General features: G+C 39.0%; 1 protein-coding gene across 1 annotated transcript; it reads right to left on the bottom strand.

Annotated features, from left to right (window-relative positions):
- Nucleotides 1-3,179: 3,179 nt before the first annotated feature.
- Nucleotides 3,180-8,111, bottom strand: LOC309858100 (ATP-dependent zinc metalloprotease YME1L1-like; the record flags this gene model as incomplete). The annotated part of the gene is made up of 4 exons (XM_082750786.1): nucleotides 3,180-3,373; nucleotides 4,217-4,296; nucleotides 7,563-7,646; nucleotides 8,057-8,111. Coding segments are annotated over 4 exons (267 nt in total), but the record flags the coding sequence as incomplete, so codon positions are not given.
- Nucleotides 8,112-24,129: the final 16,018 nt, after the last annotated feature.

Genomic DNA, 24,129 nt, shown 5'->3' with positions numbered 1-24,129 from the left:
AGGCAGTTAGGCAGCAACTCTTGATTCTGGTTCAGGTCATGATCTGTCTGATTGAAGATTCTCATTCTCTCTCCCTCTGCCCCTCCCCACTGCCTGCTCTCCCTTTCTCTCCCTCTTTCTCTAAATTAATTTTTAAAAAAAGATTAAAGAAAAATCTAAATGTGTAAACCTGGATTGAGTCTTAAACCTGGATTTGGGGAGGGGGTTGGGAGGACTTCACTACAAAAGGTATTAATAAGAGAAATGCAGAAATTTGAATATAACTAAATTTCATAATTAGTTCTGGAACCGTGTGAAATTGCCTGACTTTAATAACTATACTGGTGTTATATAATAGAATATTCTTATACTTTAGGATATACATAACAATGTATTTGGGTTAAAAGAGCATGATATCTATGATTTACCCTTAAACAGTTTAAAAAATACATTTATGTAAAGCAAGTAAGCAAATGGGGCAAAGTGCTAAAAAAAAAAACTACTGAGTTTGGTTAAGTGTACAGAGGGTTCTCTGCACTATGCTCACAATTTAAAATCTGAAATTGTAATAAAATTCAAAATCCCCTTCCTCCCAAAAAAAGGTTATTAATGGTATGTTGAGAATGAAGACTTATTTGTAAAATAGCCATTAAGAACTAAACCTTAGCTTTTAAATCAGTAAAAATTAAATCAGCAATGCATTTTTTTTTTTTAATGTCAAGTCATAGTAAAGGGAAGGTACCTTACCTTTTGGAAGTTTACCTCCAAGCACAGTAAATTTTTGTGGATTTGTCAAGAATTCAAAAGACATCATTAAAAATGTTAGCTATGAACTTAAATTAAAAGCACATTTATGAGTGTACTTTTATGTATTTATTTTAAATTACACTGGTTTAATAATACATTTGCAGCCAATTTGCATCCCTGTATTAGACAACTATAAAGAGTTCTCAGTGGGGAAAAAAAAGAGTTCAAGTACATTGGTCAGGGTTAAAAAGAAACTACCTGATAAGAAGTATACCAAAACATGAAACATCTCTGGGATGAAGGGCATTATGAAAATCTAGAATTAAACTCATGACTCTCTTAGATTCCTAGATCGTTTTCTAGGACTTTCTCTAGGAAGTATATAATTGTTCCAGAGTAAATGAGTGTTTTTTGTTAGGCTTAGGATGGTCTTCGAAATTTACTGATGAAATTATAAAACTTAATAAAATTTTTGTAGAATTAACAGTCGTAAGTAAAGCTCTGTCCACCCCTAAGGAGAAATGCATACATATGTTCACCAAGAAACACAAGAGATATTCACAAGAGCACTCTTTAGGCCAAAACTAGAAACAACCCAATGTCCACCTAATGGAGAACACAAACTATTGTGATTCATAGAATAATCTGCAATGGGGATGAATGAAGTAAAACTTCATGTAAAAACATGGATGGATCTCATAAACATCATGTGGAATGAAAGAAGTCATATACGCTACATGTATTATGTTTATGTAAAGTTCAAATGCAGGCCAATTAATATATGTTATGAGACAGAACAATGATACGCTTGCAGTAGGAAGAAAGGGACACGAGGAAGTTTCTGGTAACATTTCACTTCTTGAGCTGGATGCCAATAATATACTGAGTTCACTGTGTGAAAACTTACTGAGGTACAGATTTGTGATTTGTGCAGTTTTGTGTAAATGCTAAGCTTCAAAATTTATGTTTATAAAGAGATCTGGGGGGCTCAGTCAGTAAAGAGCTACCTTCGGCTCAGGTCATGATCTCAGGATCCTGGGATCAAACCCTACATCAGGCTCTCAGCAGGGAGCCTGCTCCTCCCTCTCCCTCTGCCACTCCCTCTGCTTGTGCTCTCTGGCACACACTCGCTCTTGAATAAATAAATAAAATCTTTTAAAAAATAGCATCCCCCAAAAAAATTTTTTAAAAAAGTATATAAAAAGAGATTTAGCCCTTTATCCATTAAAATACATTTTTTAAATATTCAAAGATATCCATATACTGAAAGAAGGCCAAAAGACATTCGGTCAAGGTAATCAATAACTTTAAACTTTTAAACAGATTAGATGTCATCTACTACTAAAGCTACATTTTCTCTGCCCAAACTTTCTGTCAAGAAAATTCCCAACTGAGGTATATAAAATCTATATAGAATGGAGTTTAGGGATCAAGACAATGAATGGAGTTATAAAAGCCCTTATTAGTATTTTTATGGCAACTATATGTAAAATTATTCCTACAGAACCAGAAATTCTAGGCAAGGAAATGAAATTCCTATACTAGCTCTTTAAGAGTTGGTAAAACTGATCACAGGTACCACCTACTGACCCACCTATTCTGGTAAATGTTGTAAATTACATTGGTCTATATAAATTTAGATTCTATAGCGATAGTGGCAATATAAAATTGTAACATTAATTATAGTATTTGTTTAGAATAGCACAGAAAACTTCGTGATAATCTACAAACTTTGGGATGAGCCCTTTCTAATATTATCGATATGTCTTCTTTAGCTTCATAATCAGAATTGGACTCATTCCAAAAGAAGTGTAGTCTATTGAGTACTGAAGTAAATACATTGCAGGGAGAAAGGAAGAACGCCTCACTGACCATAATCTCAGCACAGGTTCAATGGAGAGCAGGCTGACTGCGCATCTTAACATGGGCAGGGCCCTCTACACTCATCAGTTTTCAAATACTCACCGCACCAACCTCTTCCTCAATTATTCTCTTTTCGCATTCTGACAGGGTTTACAGCTGTTTAAATTGGCAAGGGAGGGGAGCCTGGGTGGCTCAGTGGGTTACAGCCTCTGCCTTTGGCGCAGGTCATGATCCCAGGGTCCTGGGATTGAGCCCAGCATCCGGCTCTCTGCTCAGCGCAGAGCCTGCTTCCCCCTCTCTCTCTGCCTACTGTGATCTCTCTCTGTGTCAAATAAATAAATAGTATCTTTTTTTAAAATTGCCAAGGGAAGGGAAGGACTACTTGGTATAAAATTATCATAGTGTATATGTATCCTGATACTTTATTTATCAGTATCCTGATACTTTATTCCCTAATAGTCCAGGCTGTGAAAAATATTTATGCATAGATAGGGAACAGAGTGTGGAAAGAGTAGGTGCTCTCATTCTACTCCATATTAAAGTGGACTTTTGACTGATCAAACAAGTCAGGCACATTAATTCTTAAGATCTTTGCTCTCTCTCTTCCTCTGGCTACAAGTGTCCTTTGCTCAAATACATACATGGTTTAGGCACACCTGGCTGTCTCAGTCAATAGAGCATGTGATTCTTGATCTCAGGGTTGCAGGTCTGAGCCCCATGTTGGGTGTAGAGGGTTTCAAGTTTGAGCCCCATGTTGGGTGTAGAGATCACTCAAAAATAAAACCTTAAAGAAAAAAAAAACACATGCATGGTTTACTCCATCATCTTCAAATCGTCACCCAATGTCACCTTCTCAATCAATCAGACACTGAATATCCCCATTTAAAATTGTGATCTTTAGGGGCACCTTGGTGGCTCAGTGGGTTAAGCATCTGCCTTTGGCTCAGGTCATGATCTCAGGGTCCTGGGATTGAGCCCCACATCAGGCTCTCTGCTCAGCAGGGATCCTGCTTCCTCCTCTCTCTCTCTCTGCCTGCCTCTCCGCCTACTTGTGATCTTGTCTGTCAAATAAATAAATAAAATATTTAAAAATAAAATTGTGACCTTTCACTCCAAAATCCCAGTCTTATTCATGCTGCTCCATATTTTTCCTATAATGCTGCATCACATTTGAGCATACTTTATTATTTCCTCATATGCAATATTATGGTTTAGTTTCTGTTAGAAATGACAGATTTATTTCTTCTGTCCCAATACCTAAAAGAGGGCTGGAGAATATGCAGTGGAGCTAAAACTTGCAAGGTTCTAATCACAGCTTCGTTTTTTCTAGGGTCCAGCCTCACCCAGGAGCCCACCAGAGTGGCCTCATACAAATGACAGTGCCATCACCCAGGAAATTCCTGGGGATTTAGAAGCCCTGTGTCAGACATCAGCATCAAAGACCAAACTGCAGAAGCAAAGATGCACTTAGTACTCTTGTCATTTAGAGAATTACAAGAGTTTTAGTGCCTCGAACTAGAGGTAGAGACCAATATATATATTTTCTATTTTATACCTTTAAAATCAAATATTGACCTTATATAATTACATAATATTTGAAGAGTGCAGGGTAAACTTTTTAACTTACTCCTTTAACATGTTCAAAGGTGACATTTTTCATCTGGACAGGATCTACTGCAGAGTCAAGCCCTGTTGTCCTGAAGCAGACTAAAGAGAACAAAAATAATTGTTTATATATTTGTTAGTTTCCTAAAATTTCAACCACCCTATTATTCAGATGTAAGAAAGTACAGAAAATTATATCTAAGTTTACATACATTAATTCATAGTGAAGTAAAGAAACTACATCTTCCAGATTTCTAGACCATGTTCAAGAATAAATGACTCACATTAAAGTGACGTCGTTTTTTTTTAAGATTTTATTTATTTGACAGAGAGAGACACAGCGAGAGAGAGAACACAAGTAGGGGGAGTGGGAGAGGAGGAACAGGCTTCCGCCAAGCAGGGCGTCTGATGCGGGCTCCATCCCAGGACTCTGGGATCATGACCTGAGCTGAAGGCAGACACTTAACAATGGAGCCACCCAGGGGCCCCTAAAATAATATCTTTATACCTTCCAATTAAAATAAAAAATTGAGGCACCTGGGTGGCTCAGTGGGTTAAGCCTCTGCCTTCAGCTCAGGTCATGATCTCAGGATCCTGGGATCGAGCCTCACATCAGGCTCTCTGCTCAGAAAGGGAGCCTATTTCCTCCTCCCCCTCTGCCTGCCTCTCTGCCTACTTGTGATCTCTCTCTCTCTCTCTCTCTCTGTCAAATAAATAAATATTTTAAAATGAAAAATTATTTCCCTCTTCCCCTATCATATCTAACAAGAGAAATTCTCAAACTCAACTCTGCATAAAAATCACTTGAGAAGTGTATAAATGCATGTTCCCAGGCCATGGCCCAGAACTTCTGGTTTGTAGTTCTAAAAAAAGGCCCAGGACAATTTGCAGTTTTAACCATCACCCTAAATTATCCTGATACAACTGGTCAGGGATGCACACCACAAGATACACTGTCTTAAACCCAATATAAAAACTGGCACTAACATTTTTTTTTAAAAAAGGGAAAACCTTAAGAGATTATTTCACTTTTCATGCAGCCTCCTCCTCTAGCAACTGTTATTACTTGCCCTCAGATGATATATATCAGTAATGACATCCTTAAGAATGACAGTGAGAACTTGGAAAGACAGTAAAACACTTCAGATCAACTACAGGGAACTATTAAAAACTTTCTTAAAACCTCTCCCCTTTAGTTAAACTTCCCTACTCAACAGATGTAAGTGAGTAAATAGAGCAATTTCTAATTTCCTCAGAAAAAGACAAAAATATTGTCTTTAAGACAGAAATTTAGGTGCAAAAAAAAAAAAAAGATCAGTAAGCAAAACTAGAGTTTTGTTGAAAACACTTAACATACCAAGAATACACAAGTTGGCAGAGCTAATGTACACTGGACACTAACCGTTTTAGCCCACTACTTTGTTTATTTAAAGATCTACACAGGGACTCCTGGGTGGCTCAGTTGGTTAAGCAGCTGCCTTCGGCTCAGGTCATGATCCCAGGGTCCTGGGATGGAGTCCCACATTGGGCTCCTTGCTCGGCAGGGAGCCTGCTTCTTCCTCTGCCTCTGCCTGCCTCTTTGTCTGCCTGTGCTCGCTTGCTCTCTCTCCCTCTGTCTCTGACAAATAAATAAATAAAATCTTTAAAAAAAAAAAAAGATCTACACAGAGGGACTTTACAAATTATGCAAATTAGATTTATAGCCAACCACTTGAACCTTATAAGAAATTATTAGGCAATGCACTTCATATTTTGATATATATTTTGGTTTAATATAAGAAATTAAGAAACATAAAACAATAGCCAGAACTAACCCACCCCTCCAATATTGATCATATGGTGTCCCTACACTGGTTGTGTTTTGAAAATAAGGAGACAAAAGAAGGTGACTCTAACTATAAAAAGAATATTCTGGGGGTGCCTGGGTGGCTCAGTGGGTTAAGTTTCTGCCTTCCACTCAGGTCATGAAATCAGGGTCCTAAAACTGCTCAACAGGGAGCCTGCTTCTCCCTGTGCCTGGTGCTCCCCATGCTTGCATTCACTCTCTGTCAAATAAATAAAATCTTAAGGAAAAAAAAAAAAGAATATTCCTGGAAGTTAAAATCTCATCTAAGGTTTGATGCCACAAAAAACTTAAATTATCTGGGGTAATATGCAAGTTCTGGGATGAAGTCCTGATCCAGACCAACTGCTATTCTTTAATTGCTATTAGTTTTTTCTCTCAAGGTAACCAATCATAAAGAACATAGAAAACACGAGGTAAAAACTGAATAGCTGAGAAAGCAACAGGAACTACTTAGGATGGGCATTACTACTTCATTTTAGACTGGTAAACTGAGAACTACGAGAATCACTTGAGGCAATTCTTAATTATATACTAAATTTATATATGTGTGTGTATATATACATATATTTTTTTAAGATTTTATTTATTTGAGAGGGGGAGAGAGAAAGCACACAAGTGGGGGAAGGTGCAGACGTCTCTATCCCAGGACCCTGAGATCATGATCTGAACTGAAGGCAGATGCTTAACCAACAGAGCCACCCAGGAACCCCAAATTTTTATATACTTATGTATTATATATAAATTTTTCATAAATTTATTAGTGTGTCTTTGAAATAGCAGACTATTTCACTTTGTATTGGTATTATAAAATTATTCTACATGTTTTTAAGTTTTATAATTGGACAGGTGTAACTTTCTAAAAGTCTGGGAAACCAACCACTAACAGAAGCTAAGCTAACATTTTTGCTCTAACATAATCCTTGGAACATTAACAAAATATTAATTATTTTCTCAAAATAAAACTTGAAATTCGTACAATGTCTAAAGGAACTTTTCTTGTAACCCACAAAGCAATGTAAATAAAATGAGCCCTGATAATGCAGGGCTCATTATATTGGCATGTAACCATAACAGATTAAAACTTTTCTACTTCAATGCAAAAAACCACCTCAAATTGACCCAATCTGTGAAGTGTTGACTTAGGAAAGAAAGGCCTAGACACCAGAACAGTAAATGCTGGGGTGCCCGGGTGGCTCAGTGGATTAAGCCTTTGCCTTCAGCTCAAGTCATGCTCTCAGGGTCCTGGGATCAAGCCCCACATCAGGCTCAAGTCATGATCTCAGGGCCCTGAGATCAAGCCCATTAGGCTCTCCGCGTAGCAGGGAGACTGCTTTCCCTGCTCTCTCTGCCTGCCTCTCTGCCTACTTGTGATCTTTCTTTCTCTGTCAAATAAATAAATAAAATCTTTAAAAAACAAAACAGGAAATGCTTCTTCTCTCCTGTCTAAGGCAGACTATGAAAAAAAAAGTCGACTATTTAAAAGATTAAAAATAAAAGTCAGATAAATAAAAAGAGCCTTTACCAGATAAAAATGGATTTTTTAAGAGTCCATAAATGTCAAACAGCAGCAGAACGAAGAGAATCAGACGAGTTTGTCTCAGAGAATCTGGAGGAGGAAAAGAAAACAAATCCTTAAATCAAATAACAACAATGACAAATGACACCTTGACGAAAAGCAAGAATTAGGTTATTGACGGTAATCATATTACATCAAATGCAATTTTGGAACCTGACATTCTTTTGTATAGTTTCCATGATTTCCTTTCAGCACCCTGTTATCAAAAACCTCATGAAGGCACTCATGCTTCTGTCCTTGACTCTAGTTCTCATTTGAAAAAAGGGAGAGTGTCAAAAGGTATTTCCATTTTGACACAGCTTAAGTTACAAATATAATAGAATATAACCAATGAAAAGATGCATATGTGTTATAAAAAGTATGTGTAACCACTTAAAGGTAGAACTATGACTTCCTTTTAGATATTCTTTCCAAATATGGATGGTGTCTAATCAACTTACCGTTGGTTTTTTGCGTTAGGGCTTGAGATTTCAGAAATCCCTTGGCAAAACCAGTTTAAATGCATCTTGGTGAGCTTCAGGTATATTTTTGGTTTTCATGAGTTTGTCCAAACTCTTAACATCTGATCTCCTGTCCCGCAACAGGAACCCCTAAATACATAAACAAGGCATCAGTACTGACTTACTATATAGATAACACTGCCCAATAATATAATGATCACTTACAAAAAAATCCTTTCAAAAATTGTAGAATTTCTAGTTTTTGTTGACCATCAGAAGAATTACACTAAGACTCAAAAATAAATTACTCAATCAACGGCAAGGAAACTAACCCTGGAACTTACCCTTCCATCAGTCGATTAAGAAAGAAACTCTCTGTAAGAACACAATATTGAAAACAATAGGTCGTCTGTGGACTCAGGGTTCCAATGGTTTGAGGTTCACACTCCTTTATCTCTACTAGAGGAAAAACCTCATTAATTTATTAAATGTTTACGGAGTACCTTTTACAAACTTGGACTTGTACAGGTTGTGAAAATGTAAAGATCAATGATCAAAATGTTTTCAGTCTACTGGGGAGAGAAAAACAAATAACTAATTTTTTGAAATCATTTTGATATCATGTTAGAAATTCTAGGTCTGGGAGCACCTGGGTGGCTCAGTCGGTTAAGCATTCGACTTTTGGTTTAGGTCAGGTCATCATCTCAGAGTCATGGGGTCAAGCCCAACATCAGGCTCTGAGCTGAGCAAGGAGTCTGCTGAAGATTCTTTCCCCTTTCTTTCCCTCCCCCACCTTGCTCCTCCTCTGGTCTCATGCATTCCCTCTCTCAAGTAAAGAAAATCTTAAAAAGAAAAAAAAAAAAGAGGTTCTAGGTCTGGTGGCAAAATAAATGCTACCTCAGAAGTCAAGAGAGGCCTCACAGAGAATAGGATTTCTAAACCACAGGGAACACAAAGCATAAACAATGTGACAGAGCCATGAAACAACAGGCCTTAGCAGTCAGGAACGGCAAACGATCTTGTATGATAGGACTTTAAATGCCAAGAAACAAGTCGGAACAGAGGTTCAGAGGGGGTGCCATATTTAAAGATGAGAACAGAAAAATGGTTGGCAGAGGCCAAATGGATACTACAGCAGGAAACTGACAAGAAAGCAGGGGAATACAATTATTACATTAAAACATTTCAGACAGATGGTGGGTTGGTGGCAGTCTGGAGGCTGGAGTCTGGAGAACTAGCCTCAGCTCAGAGCTTTCTACCTGGCCTCTCTGCCATGCTCAGCATGTCTCTCATCTGCAGACTAGTTCCCACATCACAAGCTGGCTGCAGCCTTCTTAGGACCCCATTCACACACAACAGCATTGAGCAGAAGGAGGGGGACTGTTTATGTAGGTGCCTCTGATAACAAGAGAAGAGCCTTTTCTCCAAGAACGCAAAGGCCTCTCACATGCAGTGGCATGCCCGCATCAGATTCAATAACTGACAAGGAAACGGGGTCAAAGTGACTGGCTTACATCCATTAGAATTTCTTGCTGGGGTCTGGATACTGTATCTTTCTCAAGGCACATGAGTTAGGGTTACACACTGGAATGTAATAAAGGCTCTACATCCCCAGAAAAGGTGGGAACAGCTTTTAAGTAGGCAAACAAGATTTTTATTTTGAGTAACACTTCTGGAAACTTCTACATGCTTCCCAACGTGCATGGAAGAACACCAGTTCCAACTGTCCACAGCCAATCTCAGACCACCTTGACTATCCTATAATGCTATCCCATCCCGGGAATAGTATGAGACGTCATCTGAAACTGTGCTAAATTAACTTGCTCCATTTAGTCTGCTTTTTACGTGGCTAGAGAGGAAATAAGGTGGGAGCAACATCTATTTCTTCTGAGAAATTGGGCTACTCTATCCACAACCTCCTCTGGAAGAACATACCCAGGAGCCTGCTACATCCCTTTCATGTATGCCATTGAAGGTTCTACTGACCACTTCACAACAATGCTCAAGACAGCCCAAACCTAACAGTAATCACACACTGCTTTCTTTTAGATAGAAAAGTAAGTTGTAAAGCAATATAAGAAATCTTTCATCTAACTATTTATTGAGCTCCTATTACATTCTCTTGTCTGGGACTATGGAATTAATGATTGGCAGACATAAGTCATGACCTTGTAGAGCTTGAATCCAGTAGGGAAGACAGGCGTTATTGGCTAACAATAATAATAGAAGCAAATGTATAATTGTCAGTGATAAGCACCAAGAAAGAGCTGCAAGGCAGGTTCACAAAGGCAGACTTGAGGAGCTAAAGCTTGAGCTTATATTGTAGGAAGATAGGAGTCTGCCTGGGAAGTAGTGGAGAGGTAGAAGAGTGATCCAGACAGAAGGAGCCTCATATGTGGCAAGAGAGAGCATGGCCAGAGAGGTCGGAGCATAGAGGAGTGAGGGAGTTGATGCAGGAGAAAGGGAGAGGCCAGATCATATGGTGACTTATGTTTAGAAACAGAGTCTTTATCTTCAATGTAAAGGGGAGTTTCTGAAGTGTCTTGTCTAAGTGGTGGTATCAACAGATTCATATTTGAAAGGGTTATTCTGCCAGGGTGAAGGTCAGAATGCATATAAGCCATTTTTAAGGCTAATAATGCAGTATTCCACATTTTTAAAAAATGTTATTCAGACTATGGTGGAAACTGACAGAAGAATTCAAAAGATGTTTCAAAAGTAAAAATTACAGAATTCAGTGGTTGATAGGATGAGAGAAAACTAGCCTGTCCAAATGAATGGTGGTTCCAGTCAATGAAAAGGGAACATAGAAATAGGACTTGGAGTAGAGCGGATATCAAAAATACATGAAGATCTCATACAACTCAATAGCCAAACAAAACAAAACACAGTCTGATTTTACAATGAGTAGAGGCTCTGAATAGACATTTTTCCAAAGAAGATATACAGATGGCCAACAGGTACTTGAAAAGATGTTGGACATAATTTCTAATGAAGGAATTTCTAATATACATGCCAGCTTTTCAGACATTGGGCCTCGTTAGCCCACTAAGAATGGATGATTGTCTATCTCATTTCCTTAAGATCAATAGGACAATTAACAGGGTAGAAATTATTCCTTAAAGTCAGGCTTCTTACCTGGTTTTTGGTTCATACCACTCAGATAGAACCTTTCTTTCCACAGCTTTGCTGTCAAAGTAAATGTTAAATACTCTGAGAATGCTGTGTAAAATAGTGTAGGAAGTATCATTGTAAGACTATGATCAATTCTTTCAAACTAAGCAATCTAGTTTTCATAGTGAGGGGGAGGCAGGGGGACATTTTATTATAAGTCTGTTTCCAAGTTTTCCATAAGAAAAGCACAGTCATCATGCTAATATAATGGGTTGACCCTTTATAAAATAAACTTAACCTAACATATATGAGTATATAATTAAACTTCTCAGTATGCTGTTGAGCTCTACAAAAGCTTCTAATACCTGGCACTAAGAACATTTACCCAGAAGAACTCTTCTATTCTTATACTCTCCAGATTTGGCAAGAGCCATCTTCCCAGGCACTCACTACAGAACACTTATTACCTTTGTGAGATGGAAATTAATGAAAGTAACTACATCTAGAGCTTTCATTATTGTCACAATTACATGAACACACATCAGTATAAGGAAACATCTCCAATTCCCCACTTTGAACACAAAAATTTTAGTCCCAAGATTTCTGTTGGATGTCTCATTTCAGGATTCCGAACGAGTCCTACATACAATGGGTCAAAGGAAATCCAGTCACATTTGGTGATGGGGTGGAAAGGTACAGAGGGAGGGAAAGAAGGAGGGAAAGGGGAAAAGCCTGATTTTAGTTCAGGAATCTCTGAGACCAGAAATTCTTCTCAAGTCAACCTGCCCACCGTTACGCTTACCAGAGAAGTAAATGGCTAAAAAGAACAGGAAATACTAGAGGGTAACAACAGATCAAACTTTTAATTCTCTCTAAGAGACTTTCCTCCTAGGTTGAAGATCTCCAAACTTAGATCTAGTCCTTATCCATAATTATAAGCTGTGCATTTTCCCTGCATTTAGTAAATTAGTTCTTACTACATTGGGAACATTGGCCTGGGGCCATGTTACTATCCAGATACTTTCTTAGGACGATATAATGGACATGGGTTACATTTATAATCTGTCCATAAACCTTTTCTTTTGAGTACTGCACCTTGTGTGGTCCATATAATTCTTGTGCCAAGTGGACACACAACCCAGACCCATCAATAGGGTCTTTGTAGGAATACTGGGAAGGAAATTAATAGCTTCTGAAATTGATGGCTATGAAAATCATGAAGGTCTAGTGCTGCTGGGGCAATCTTTCCTGCAACCTGGACAGATGTGAGGAAGAATGAAGACAACAGGGGAAAAACAACAACAACGGAACCAACAGTGGAACATCTACATGCAGCTGTTTGAAGTTATTCAAACCCTGAGATATTAAGCCTCACGCGTGGATAAACTCCGTTTGTTTAAGCTACTTTGCACTGGGTTTCTACTAACTATAACCAAAAGGAATTGGACTGATGAAGAGAAGGAGAACAGGGAATGAAGGGACGGTGAGGACAGGAAGGTCTTAGAACTATAGCTAGACAACAGCCTTACAACAGCATTTATGACAGGAAGGTAGCTGGTTCCCCATTGGTTCCCTTTATTTGTCTTTTGTAGGCCCAGGACAGTTTGCTAAACCAGAATATGTTAACAGAGTTAGGTCAGAGGTGAGAAGTGGGTGGAATTGCCTTCTACTTTTTGCTTCTGCTTTAGGCACGCTTAGGCACACTGATCTCTTCCTTCTCCTTCTTCAAACACAACCTCAGTACCCCCCTCACTTCAAAATATCATTTCTAGGAGAGTTCAACTCTCAGCACAGCTAACATTCTTACCTTCCTTCTCCTCCTGCCTATATTCTCTGCCAGCTCATACCCTTGGACCAGACAGGGAACTCCTGGCCAAGACCCCTTTACATCTGACTTCTCGTGGTGTAACCCAGTTTAAGTTGCCCAATGCCCTTTCACACAAAACCCCCAGGAAAAACTCCTTTCCCTTGGGCTGAGATTCCAACCATTTAAACCAATTAATCCCGTGCATATGCGATGCATATTATAAATCTTATTCCACCTACAAATTCTTATTTAATACTGGAACTCTAGCCTTATAGTCTATGAGCCTGTATTTGAGGGAAAGTTATAACCAAATGTCCCCTAACAGCTCGTAATCTTTAAAAAAATGTAAAAAATGAAAAACAGTAGTGTCACACTTTTAAAAATAGGAAACTGGTGCCATCTTGTGGTTACAAAGAAGTAAAAATAAAAATTTTATCTCACATTTTCAATATATTAAAGAATCATTGCCAAAATCAGGCCCACCTTAAACAATCGTTTCTCACAGTGTTCTGAAATTCCCAGATAAAATCTCTTTATTCTTCCTTCAGAATATTGATCATGTGGAGAGTTTTCCTTGTCAATCAGACTTATTGCTATCTCAGCCAGGAAAATCTAATTTCCTGAAAAAATAGTTTCTATCCACGAAGCTGACTTTTTACCTAAGCATTACATTTTAGAAAGAAAGACGTGTACTTTTTTTTCTCAGAGTGAATAGGCATAAAAGCTTTCATATTTATTTTGTTTTCCCCTATTTATTAACAATTGTATGCTCCATTGTTTGATTTTCTCACATCATTTTTGGGAAAACATTATTTAATAAGAATTCTGGTAACTGTAGTAACATTGGCCAAGGGGCAGTCTGTAATCAACACGCTGCTTAGATAATCAGTAGGGTTTTAATGATTCAGGAAGCAACTTCCTGCCCTTTGTTTAATTAAAACAGCTTCTCTTGAAAAAAACAAAAAAAACAAAAAACTCTTTCCTGACCAGTATTTACATGAAGAATTGCCCATGTTAAAGGAGGCAGCAATCCATGCGACAGCGTCATTAAGCCAGCTCCATGTTGCACTGTGCCAATGGGGACTGTCCACGGGGAAATGAGAGCTCTTATAATCTTGAAAAAATAGAAAAGCCTGCCTTGGCCACAGTGATCAGGAAGTGAGGTTTAGCTCTCCCCACAGGGTGATAATAGCTTCTGGGAAATTGACTCTGGGCTGTGTATCTATCACTTGCCCTAAATCAACAAATTTGCCATCGATTGTGCCATATTGCCACTGTGCCTAGCAAAGCTTGATTCTCTTCCTCATCCTCCAGCCAAAATCTACTCCTGGTGCAAAGGATTAAGACGATGCAGCAAAGAAGGCAAGTTCCAATTAGATTAATTGAACCGGTTCTCTGTCCAGCAAACCGAGCCAATGACTAATGGTTCTACTCTGGCAGGGAGCATCCCCCAGAAGGTTGTAGAGGCTCCGTCATTGCTGATGGTTACCTGGGTCTCTTCCCATGCCCCAATGTCAAGGCTCTACCATTTGGCTCCAAACCCAATGTCCAAAAGTCACCCTAAACTTTTTCTCCCTTACCTCCCACATCCAATTAGTTGTAATTTCTGCCAGATTAGCCTTCTAAATCTGTCTTAGTTTAGCTCTTCTTTTCATCTTGGCCCTTGGACATGACAGCTCTTTTCAGTTCTTACTTACAAATAATTCTTTGCAGCTAACTAAGCTGTAGAAATCTGGGGGGAAAGTTTGAAACAAAGATTACCCAAGTTCTTTGTTTAGTAACAAAACCAAAAACCTGGCACTCCTCTCCTTCAGGTTCTCATTCTCTATTGGGTGTAGCCTCCAGGGGCCTTGCCCTTTCAAATCTATCAGATCTTCAGTATCACTCCCTTAATGAATCTTCCATGGCTCACTATATATGTCAAGCTGAAGTCTCCTCCTCGACACGGACTCTTGCGCCTCCTGCTATGGCCAGGCACACTAGCCATCCCTCTTCTAACCTCTGCCTCACACTGCATGCTCCCTGTGTGCACCTGCTCTGGTAGCTGGGCCTCAGCCCACGTGCCTGTCTCCAACACCCCATTCACATCCCGTATGTGCCTCATGACCAACTCCTACTTGTAATTTATATCTGAACTCCAATATCTCTTCCTTCCAGGCCTTTCCTTATTCACTCACACCCCCAAACACACCCACGGTCCTCTGAACCCCTGAAGTGCCTGTGTGTCTCTACTATGACACTTGGCATGTTGAATTAATAGTATTCTTCAATCATCATGCTTTTTCTTATGGAATATTTAGTGATTAAATGTATAAACATCAAAGAAGAAAGACAGTGACATTAAAGTTTTGGCCAAAAGATACAAGATTTTTTAGATAGAAAAGATGAATCAAAGACAAACTTCAAGAGGACAACATAGGAAGATCCTGAATGTTCCTCCTCCCACAGACACTACAAATCTACAGCTATGTGTGGAATAATTTCCTCTGAAGAAGTCCTGAACACTAGATGAATGGTGCCTCCACAACAAGGAATAAAGAACCACACTGATACGAGTAAAAGAGGCAAAAACACCAGCCTACACACAGTGATCCACGATTGGGAAGGATCCCCAAAATAAGCAGCTTTTCTCTGAGGAGCAAGGAGTTTGTGCCCATACCAGGCACCCTAGCCCTTGGGTCCTGAACTGATGAGATGAGACCCCAAAATGTAAAATCAATGGAGATTAAGTCCAAAGGAAGCATAGAATTGTAGGGAACAGAGAACCTGTCCTTAAAGGGCTAGGGTACAGACTCAATAGCCCTGGGACCCAGCAGTTTGAAAAGCACCTAGACCATATGTGAAGAAGACTCACTAATTAAAGTGACTGCCAGAGAGGCAGGAAGCTACGAGGACTCCCTTCAGAGAAGGAGTTGTTGCCAGGCACCACTTTTGTGATCTCACTCTCCCTCTTGAATGCTGGGGCAGGTAGGTACCATTTTGGCAATCTTCCTCTAATTTGCTAGTGCAGGTGGGTGTGCCCCACTTCCCCCACACCACAGCTGCACCAAAGCCAGTAAGGCATGCACCCCACCTCCAACACACTATACTTATACCTCAGCCAGACAATTCCCCTACCCCTGCACACACTATACAGATGTGGGCCCACCACAGCCAGCAGGCATGTGCAGCCCACACTGGGGACTCCTTTGCAATGCCTGCTGGACAAGGAGATTGAGTTTCTGGGCCCCATGGTCATTTTCTATATAAGGTCCCTCCTTCAATACTGTACAGATAGCCATTTCACTTAACATAGACTAACACAGAGAATCAGGCAAAATAAGGAGACAGAGGTATATGTTCCTAAATAAAGAATAAAACAAAACCTAAAAACAAACAAACCAAAAAAAAACCAACAAAAAAAAAAAAAACAAGAAATAAAGAAAACAAGCCTTAATGAAATTGAGGTAAATAATCTACTTGAGAAAGAGTTTAAAGTCATGGTCATAATCATGCTCACTGAACTAAGGAGAAGAATGGAGGAAAACAAAGTAAGAACCCCAAAGTTCAGAGTATAAAAGAAAGTACCAAGCAGAAGTCACAGAGCTGAAGAATACAATAACTACATGGAAAAAATACACTAGAGGGTTTCAACAGCAGACTGGATGAAGCAGAAGAACAGATCAATGAGCCACAAGACAAAGCAAGAGAACTCGCCCAAATAGAGCAGGTAAAAAAAAAAAAAAAAAAAAAAATTAAGTGAAGCTATCTTAGGGTACTTGTAGGGCAACATGAAGCTGAATAACATCTGCATTATATGGGCTGCAGAAGGAAAAGAGAGAGAGAGCCAGAAAACTTATTTGAAGATGTAATGGCTGAAGACTTCCTAATCTGGCAAGGAAACAGACAAACAGGTCCAGGAAGCCCAAAAAACTCCAACCAAGATGAACCCAAAGAGATCCACACCAACACACATTATAATTAAAATGTCAAAAGTTAAAGATAGAATCTTAAAAGCAGCAAGAAAACAACTTGGTATGTACAGAGGAAGCCTCATAAAACTATCAGCTGATTTTTTGACAGAAATTTTGCAGGCCAAAAGAGTGGCATAATATATTCAAGGCACTGAAAGAGAAAAAACTTCCAACCAGGAACATTTTCCCCAGCAAGATTATCACTGAAATAGCAAAAACAGAATTCTTTGGATAAGCAAAGGCTTAAGGAGTTTATCACAACACTGATCTTACAAGAAATGTTAAAGGGACTTCTTTAAGCTGAAAAGAAATGGCTTTAAAATAGTGGTGAGAAAAAAAAAAAAGTAAAAATCTCACTCGAAAAGGTTAATATAAAGTAAAGGTAGTGGATGAATCACTTAGAAAGCTAATGTGAATGTTAAAAGACAAAAGTAATAAGATTAAAACTGCAATAATTTGTTAAAGGATAAATCAAATTTTAAAAATATAAAATGTAAGATCAAAAATCTAAAACATGGCAGGGGAATAAATTTTTTCTTTTAAGAAAAAAATAGATTTTCAATGAGGGATACATTCTTATGGTGATATTTAAAAGATGCATTAAAAGATGATTTATAAGGGCACCTGGCTGGCTCAGTGGGTCAAGCCTCTGCCTTCAGCTCAGGTCACGATCTCAGGGTCCTGGGATCGAGTCCTGCACTGGGCTCTCTGCTCAGCAGGGAGCCTGCTTCCCGACCCCCACCGCCTGCCTCTCTGCCTACTTGTGATCTCTCTCTGTCAAATAAATAAATAAAATCTTAAAAAAAAAAGATTTTTTATGAGCTAGCAATTTTCCTATCATGCAATTCTGATTTTCCTTTCATATTGCCAATTCCTGTTATACAGAGGACAAGTTTCTTTAGAGATTTATATAAGTAGTATTTATAATTTCAGATGGTTATTATAAAAATTATATATTTAATCTGTGGGAGGAAATCAAAATAAATATTAAGAAATCTAGAGAAGGTTCTTCTTTCCTAATTAAGGGACATCTTTAAAAAATTGAAAAGAAGAAGTAATAGAGCTACATATAGAACTACAAGAATGTCCACAAAGCAAAAGAAATTTCAACATTCTGGTATTACCCCAAGTGGAGAGAGGAATTTGGGCAGCTAAAATATCTAAAAAGTAGAAGTCACTGAAAGAGAAACTAAAATGAAGAGAAGGACAAAATAGAAGGACAGGAAGTGTCAGAAACAAACCGGAAGTGACTAATGTCCAGTTTCATCCAGTTTAAAACAAAACAACTTTATGTATTCAAATAAGATATTGGTAGCTGCTCTGTTGAGTCTTCGAAAGTTCTGAGTGGGTGGGGGGTTTCTTCTGATTCTATTGTTGATTTCCACACTTGCATCAACTGTGATCTTCTCAACAAAAAGATGTCCCATTTGTTGTGTTATTTATCTATTGCTGGGTAACAAAATACCCCAGAACTTAGTGGTTACTGTTCAAGATTCCCTGGTTGTCAATTGGGTGGGACTCAGCTAAGCAGGTGTACTGCAGGTCCCACCTCAGGTCATTCATAAGGGTCCCCAGTCATCTGATAGACTGCTTGAGATGGATTCATAGGTCTCGAAGTTGGTGCTGGCTGGCCCTCTCCACACATTCTCTGATTCTTAAAGAGACCAGCCCAGACTTCTTTACACGGAATTCTCCGGCAGCAAGAGAGACCAGCTTCAATGCACAAGAACTTTTTGAATCAACCAATGTCATGTGTGCTAATGTCCCATGAGCCAAAGCAAGTCTCATGGTCAAGCCCCTGTTTAAAGAGAGTAGCAAACATACTCCAGCCCTTGAGGAAAGGAGCAGAAAATTTCCATAGCACAGGGCATACACAAAGGGAGAGGAGGAATTTAGGACTATAAACGACCTCCCTCAAATAGCATCTAATTTATTTCTGAGGGTTCTGCAAATGTTCAAGATGCCGGTGGAATTTATATCTGGCACTTGCAGAAGTCAGTGCAGTCTACTGGAGGCCAATAAGGAAATCAAATGCGCAAAGATCTGAGACCAACCTTTTGTCTGTGGTTTGGAACCTGTCTCCTATGGATTCCATGCTTGAGCTCATCATGCCACCTTCTTTTTAAAAATTGTCCTCTGGATCCCTGTTTCTGCAGTTGTCAGCCCGAATTCCTTGGTGTGGCATTTGAAGCCCTTCACTATTTTTAAAGATTTTATTTATTTATTTGAAAGACGGAGATCACAAGTAGGCAGAGAGGCAGGCAGAGAGAGAGAGAGAGGGAAGCAGGCTTCCTGCGGAGCAGGGAGCCTGATGTGGGGCTCGATCCCAGGACCCTGAGATCATGACCCGAGCCAAAGGCAGCAGCCCAAACCACTGAGCCACCCAGGCGCCCCGCCCTTCACTATTTTCCCTTCTTGACTGTGGTTTATTTATAGGAAGCTAGTTTGATTTATAGTTAGTAAATATACAGTAAGCTATTAGATTTAATACATAATGAGTCAAAGACAATGGAATCAATTCCTTCCTCACTTAGAAATATTGGTGGTGAAATACTTAATGATTTCACAAAATCATTAAGGTTGCCATGTCTCTTCAAAGATGCTTTTTATAGCTACCTAAGAAGTATCAGTATCCTCATTCCAACTATCTGGAAGGAAATAGAGCCTGAGAGAGTATGCATGGAGAGTTTTAACAGGCCATCCTTGAGTGATGCGCACCCACTCTGCTTCATTCCTTTAGAACTTAGTTGTGTGGTTACTGAAATAAAGCCTTATAACCCCACTTCCAAATCATTCATTTCTTCCCCACATCTTGGTGTCTAATCCTCTTCTGTCCTTTCTCCAACTGATAAACTCATGCTTACTATTTAAGATCTAGCTTTAATGTCACTTTCCCTGCGAAATGACTCCCAACTCCAGAAAGTTATTCACTCTTTACATTTATCCCCATCAAAGCACTAAATGTACTGATTAACTAGATGTATTATTAAAAGGACTGACTAGCTCCATTTTAAAAAGATCATAAGCCCTTCCCAGTAGGTAGATGCAATATTCGCCATCGTCTAGAGACTGCACAGCTTTGTGTCTAGATAAAGTAGAAAGCTGTTGACTGAATGAATCCAGTCATGGTTTCCAATTCAGGTTTTCAGGTAAATCATATAACGCTCTGCTCCCATTCAGCGCTATTCCAGACTATCCCCAGTCAGACAATGGAGTGATCATGGTAGGCTTGAAACTCCCAATTTCTGCATTTTGACAAAACTGTACCCCACACCTTTTCTCCATGTTCTTTCATATCTGGGAGACCGTACAGATCCAGACGAAAAGAGGAGCTCGGTAATAGCCAAACCAAAGTTCAGCACTTAGCCTGAGACCAGAGAACCATTTAATTGTACTTACTCCCTCATCAAAAAGAAGGAAAAATGTGTATCTGAACTGTTGATAAAACACAAATCAAAATACACACACTTTTTTTCTATCCTCTTAGCAAGTATTTTTTAAAATTTAATGTTCCTCATTGCTGGAAAGGGTGAGACATTTTTCCTCTTAATTTAAGAAAACTTTCAAGAAGTTTTAAGGCTTAACACACAAAGATGTGCTGAGACAGGCGCTGCCCTAGTCTTCAGATAGAAGTAGAACCTTAGTACACCAAGGAAACAGCTTGGAAGTACACAGCAAAAACAAAACACAACAAAACCCATTAAAATGTTCATATCTTCTGCTCTCAGATTCTCATTTTGAAACATATATTAAATAAATAAGCAAAGATACCAGCAAAAACTAAATGCACACTTGTTCATGATAATATTCCTTATAATACAACAAAAAGAAACAACCTAAACTGTAGGTTTAAAAACACATAAACTTTTGAAAGACTAACAAATACACAGAATGTATAAATACCATGAGTCAATACCGATATAAACAATGGACTGGCAGACAATTGGGGGAAGAAGAGGCAAATCTATGCAGACGAAGTTGAAAAAATTTACGTAAATACTCCTTTTTCGAGGAGGCGAAGCGTAGCTCTAGACTCCTGACATGTGGGCTCTGCAGAGTGGTTTCCTTCCAAAGAGGACCACGTGGAGATGAGGGTACTTCAGCCAGATTATGCAAATGGGCATCAACGGTGATCAATTACACAGACAGCATGTATCCTTGACATGATGTGATGATAACAGTACGCTACTTATGTGGTCTTCCTCCGCCAAAATCCATAGTCCCAGTCCAGCCATGGGGAAAAAAATATCAGACAAATCTCAATGGAGGAACATTCTACAAGGAAACTGACCAGTACTCCTCAAAATTGTCAATGTCATCAAAAACAAAGAAAGCCTGGGATTGCCATAGCCAAGAGCAGACTAAGGAGACATGACAAATAAACATAATGCAGTATCTTGGATGGGATTTGGAAACAGAGAAGAGACATCTGAAAAAAACTAAGAAATACGAATAAAGCACAAACTTTAGTTAATAATAATGTGTCTGTCAATGTTTGTTCATTATTGTAACAAATGTGCAGATGTAACAATATTAAAGTAAGATGTTCATAATAGGGAAAATTTGGTGTGGGATGTACGGGACCTTTCTGCACTCTCTTCTCAATTTTTCTATAAATCTAAATTTGTTCTAAAAAATAAAGTTTATCTTTCAAACTGCATTTAAAAACCCACAGAATGGTGTATAACTAATATGTAGCTTAATATGTGGATTACAAACTAAGGTCATGTCTCTTTATTCAAATTCAGTCATTCTTAGTGTCCATGTGGTTACCATGAAATTATCTTTTCCTTCCTTATCCTCCCCCTTAAAAACAAAAAAATGTTGTGCTTGGGCCTAATGACATTGGTAATAACAATAATTATAATTGCTAACATTTATTGAGTGCCAGACACTGTTTTAAGGACTTTATGTATATTAACTCATTGAATCCTCACACCATCCTGAGAAAGCCCTATTTTATTGCATGCCCATGATGATGTTTGGCAGTTTCATATAAAATTAAATATATACCATTTGGCCCAGCCATCCTGTTCCTATTTATTTATCCAAGGGGAATGAAAATTTACATTTATACCAAAACATGTACACGAACACTTTTTAAAAATTTATTTTATTTTTTATTTTTTATAAGCATATATTTTTATCCCCAGGGGTAACATGAACACTTTTTTTTTAGTTTACTTATTTTCAGCATAACAGTATTCATTATTTTTTCACCACACCCAGTGCTCCATGCAATCCGTGCCCTCTATAATACCCACCACCTGGTACCCTGACCTCCCACCCCCCCGCCACTTCAAACCCCTCAGATTGTTTTTCAGAGTCCATAGTCTCTCATGATTCACCTTCCCTTCCAATTTACCCCAACTCCCTTCTCCTCTCTAACACCCCTTGTCCTCCATGCTATTTGTTATGCTCCACAAATAAGTGAAACCATATGATAATTGACTCTCTCTGCTTGACTTATTTCACTCAGCAGAATCTCTTCCAGTCCCGTCCATGTTGCTACAAAAGTTGGGTATTCATCCTTTCTGATGGAGGCATAATACTCCATAGTGCATATGGACCACATCTTCCTTATCCATTCGTCCGTTGAAGGACATCTTGGTTCTTTCCATAGTTTGGCGACCATAGCCATTGCTGCTGTAAACATTGGGGTACAGATGGCCCTTCTTTTCACAACATCTGTATTTTGGGGGTAAATACCCAGGAGTGCAATTGCTGGGTCATAGGGAAGTTCTATTTTTAATTTCTTGAGAAATCTCCATACTGCTCTCCAAAGAGGCTGCACCAACGAACACTTTTAATAGCATTATTCATACTACTGAGAAACTTGAAATGAACCATATTTCCTTCAATGGGAAAACGGATAGACAAATGGAAATACATCCATATGATGGCATACACTCAACAGTATAGAAAAACCAACTACTGGTCTCCGTGCAACACAATTTCATTCTCTACATGATCACAGTACTGTTTAACATGCTTCTCTGTGCCTTGGGTTCCCCCTAAACAGGAATTCAGCTTAGTTGTTGAGATGTTGAAGAGAATCAAGTTCAGTTTTTCCCCAAGACTACTTCATAATTTCTTCTATTAAGAGAAACATAATTTCTGATGGTCTCTTTTGTGAGGTTAACACTGCTGATGATCATTGCTTAGAGACAGTAATTCACTAAGGATTTGCAATATGAGGAGATTCTAATTCTGTCCTCCATTCTGGAATATTTCTGCAAAAAGAAACTTCCCTTCCCTTCAACCACAGACCCAAGATAAATGTTGAATAGGGATTGCGCAACTTAGTGCAAAAAAAAAAAAAATTGAAATGAACTATATATATATATATATATATATATATATATATATATATATTACTTTTGTAGTAAGAAAAACAACAAATCTTTTTAACCATGAAGGCAGAAGGGATGCTTCAGTACTTTACAAGGGTAAGTCCTCACTCCAGACCGGGGATCCTAGCCTCCACCTGGACACCTACAATGGTGTGAACCCCTACATCACCAAGCAAGGTCCCCAGGCTAACACACACGACAAGGTGCCTGGCTGCTAATGATGGAAGCTTGGTCCCATTTGAGGGCCAGAGGAATTCCAGGCCGGGCTGCTCAAGGCACAGCATCCAGCTGCCAACATTGCTACTGTCCCTCCCAATCCCTAACTATGAAAAGCTTGTCCCAGGTTCCCGTCTGTCCCAGAAGCCTGACCATATGGAGCCTTAATGCTTCTCCGGCCACGTGCCTGAATAAAGGCAGAGTATTCTATCGGTGGCCCCATTTCCACAGGCAGAAAGAGGCAGTCAGGATTCCTTTCCTAACTGAAACAGAAGGAACAGAGAAGAGATTGGTGAGTTCTCCCAACGTCCATACTGGTAAGAGCTGGTAAGAGCAGGCTTGCACCAGCCAGTGTCATTAAATTCTGGTGCTTGCTCTGGGAGCTGGAACATGCTGCTTCCTGCCCAAGCAGAGTTGGTGACAAACTCAAAAAAGAGCACAAGCTCATGAAGCATCGTAAAACCCCCACATAGGGCTTTATGGGGTGACATATTCTCCTGAACAGTCCATGAGAGACACGCAAAGGTAGAGAGAAAATGCAGTCTCTGGGAGAGACTACAACGGGTTTCATTCTGAGTTCCAGTTGAAAGAATAAAAAGGCAGTGAAGTCACCTGTGAAACTCCTGGGAT

This window comes from Mustela nivalis (assembly GCF_964662115.1).
Source record: "Mustela nivalis genome assembly, contig: HAP1_SCAFFOLD_1858, whole genome shotgun sequence".
Classification (NCBI taxonomy): Eukaryota; Metazoa; Chordata; class Mammalia; order Carnivora; family Mustelidae; genus Mustela; species Mustela nivalis.
Note: the sequence above shows the minus strand (reverse complement) of the source record. Positions and strands in the feature narration are given on the sequence as shown.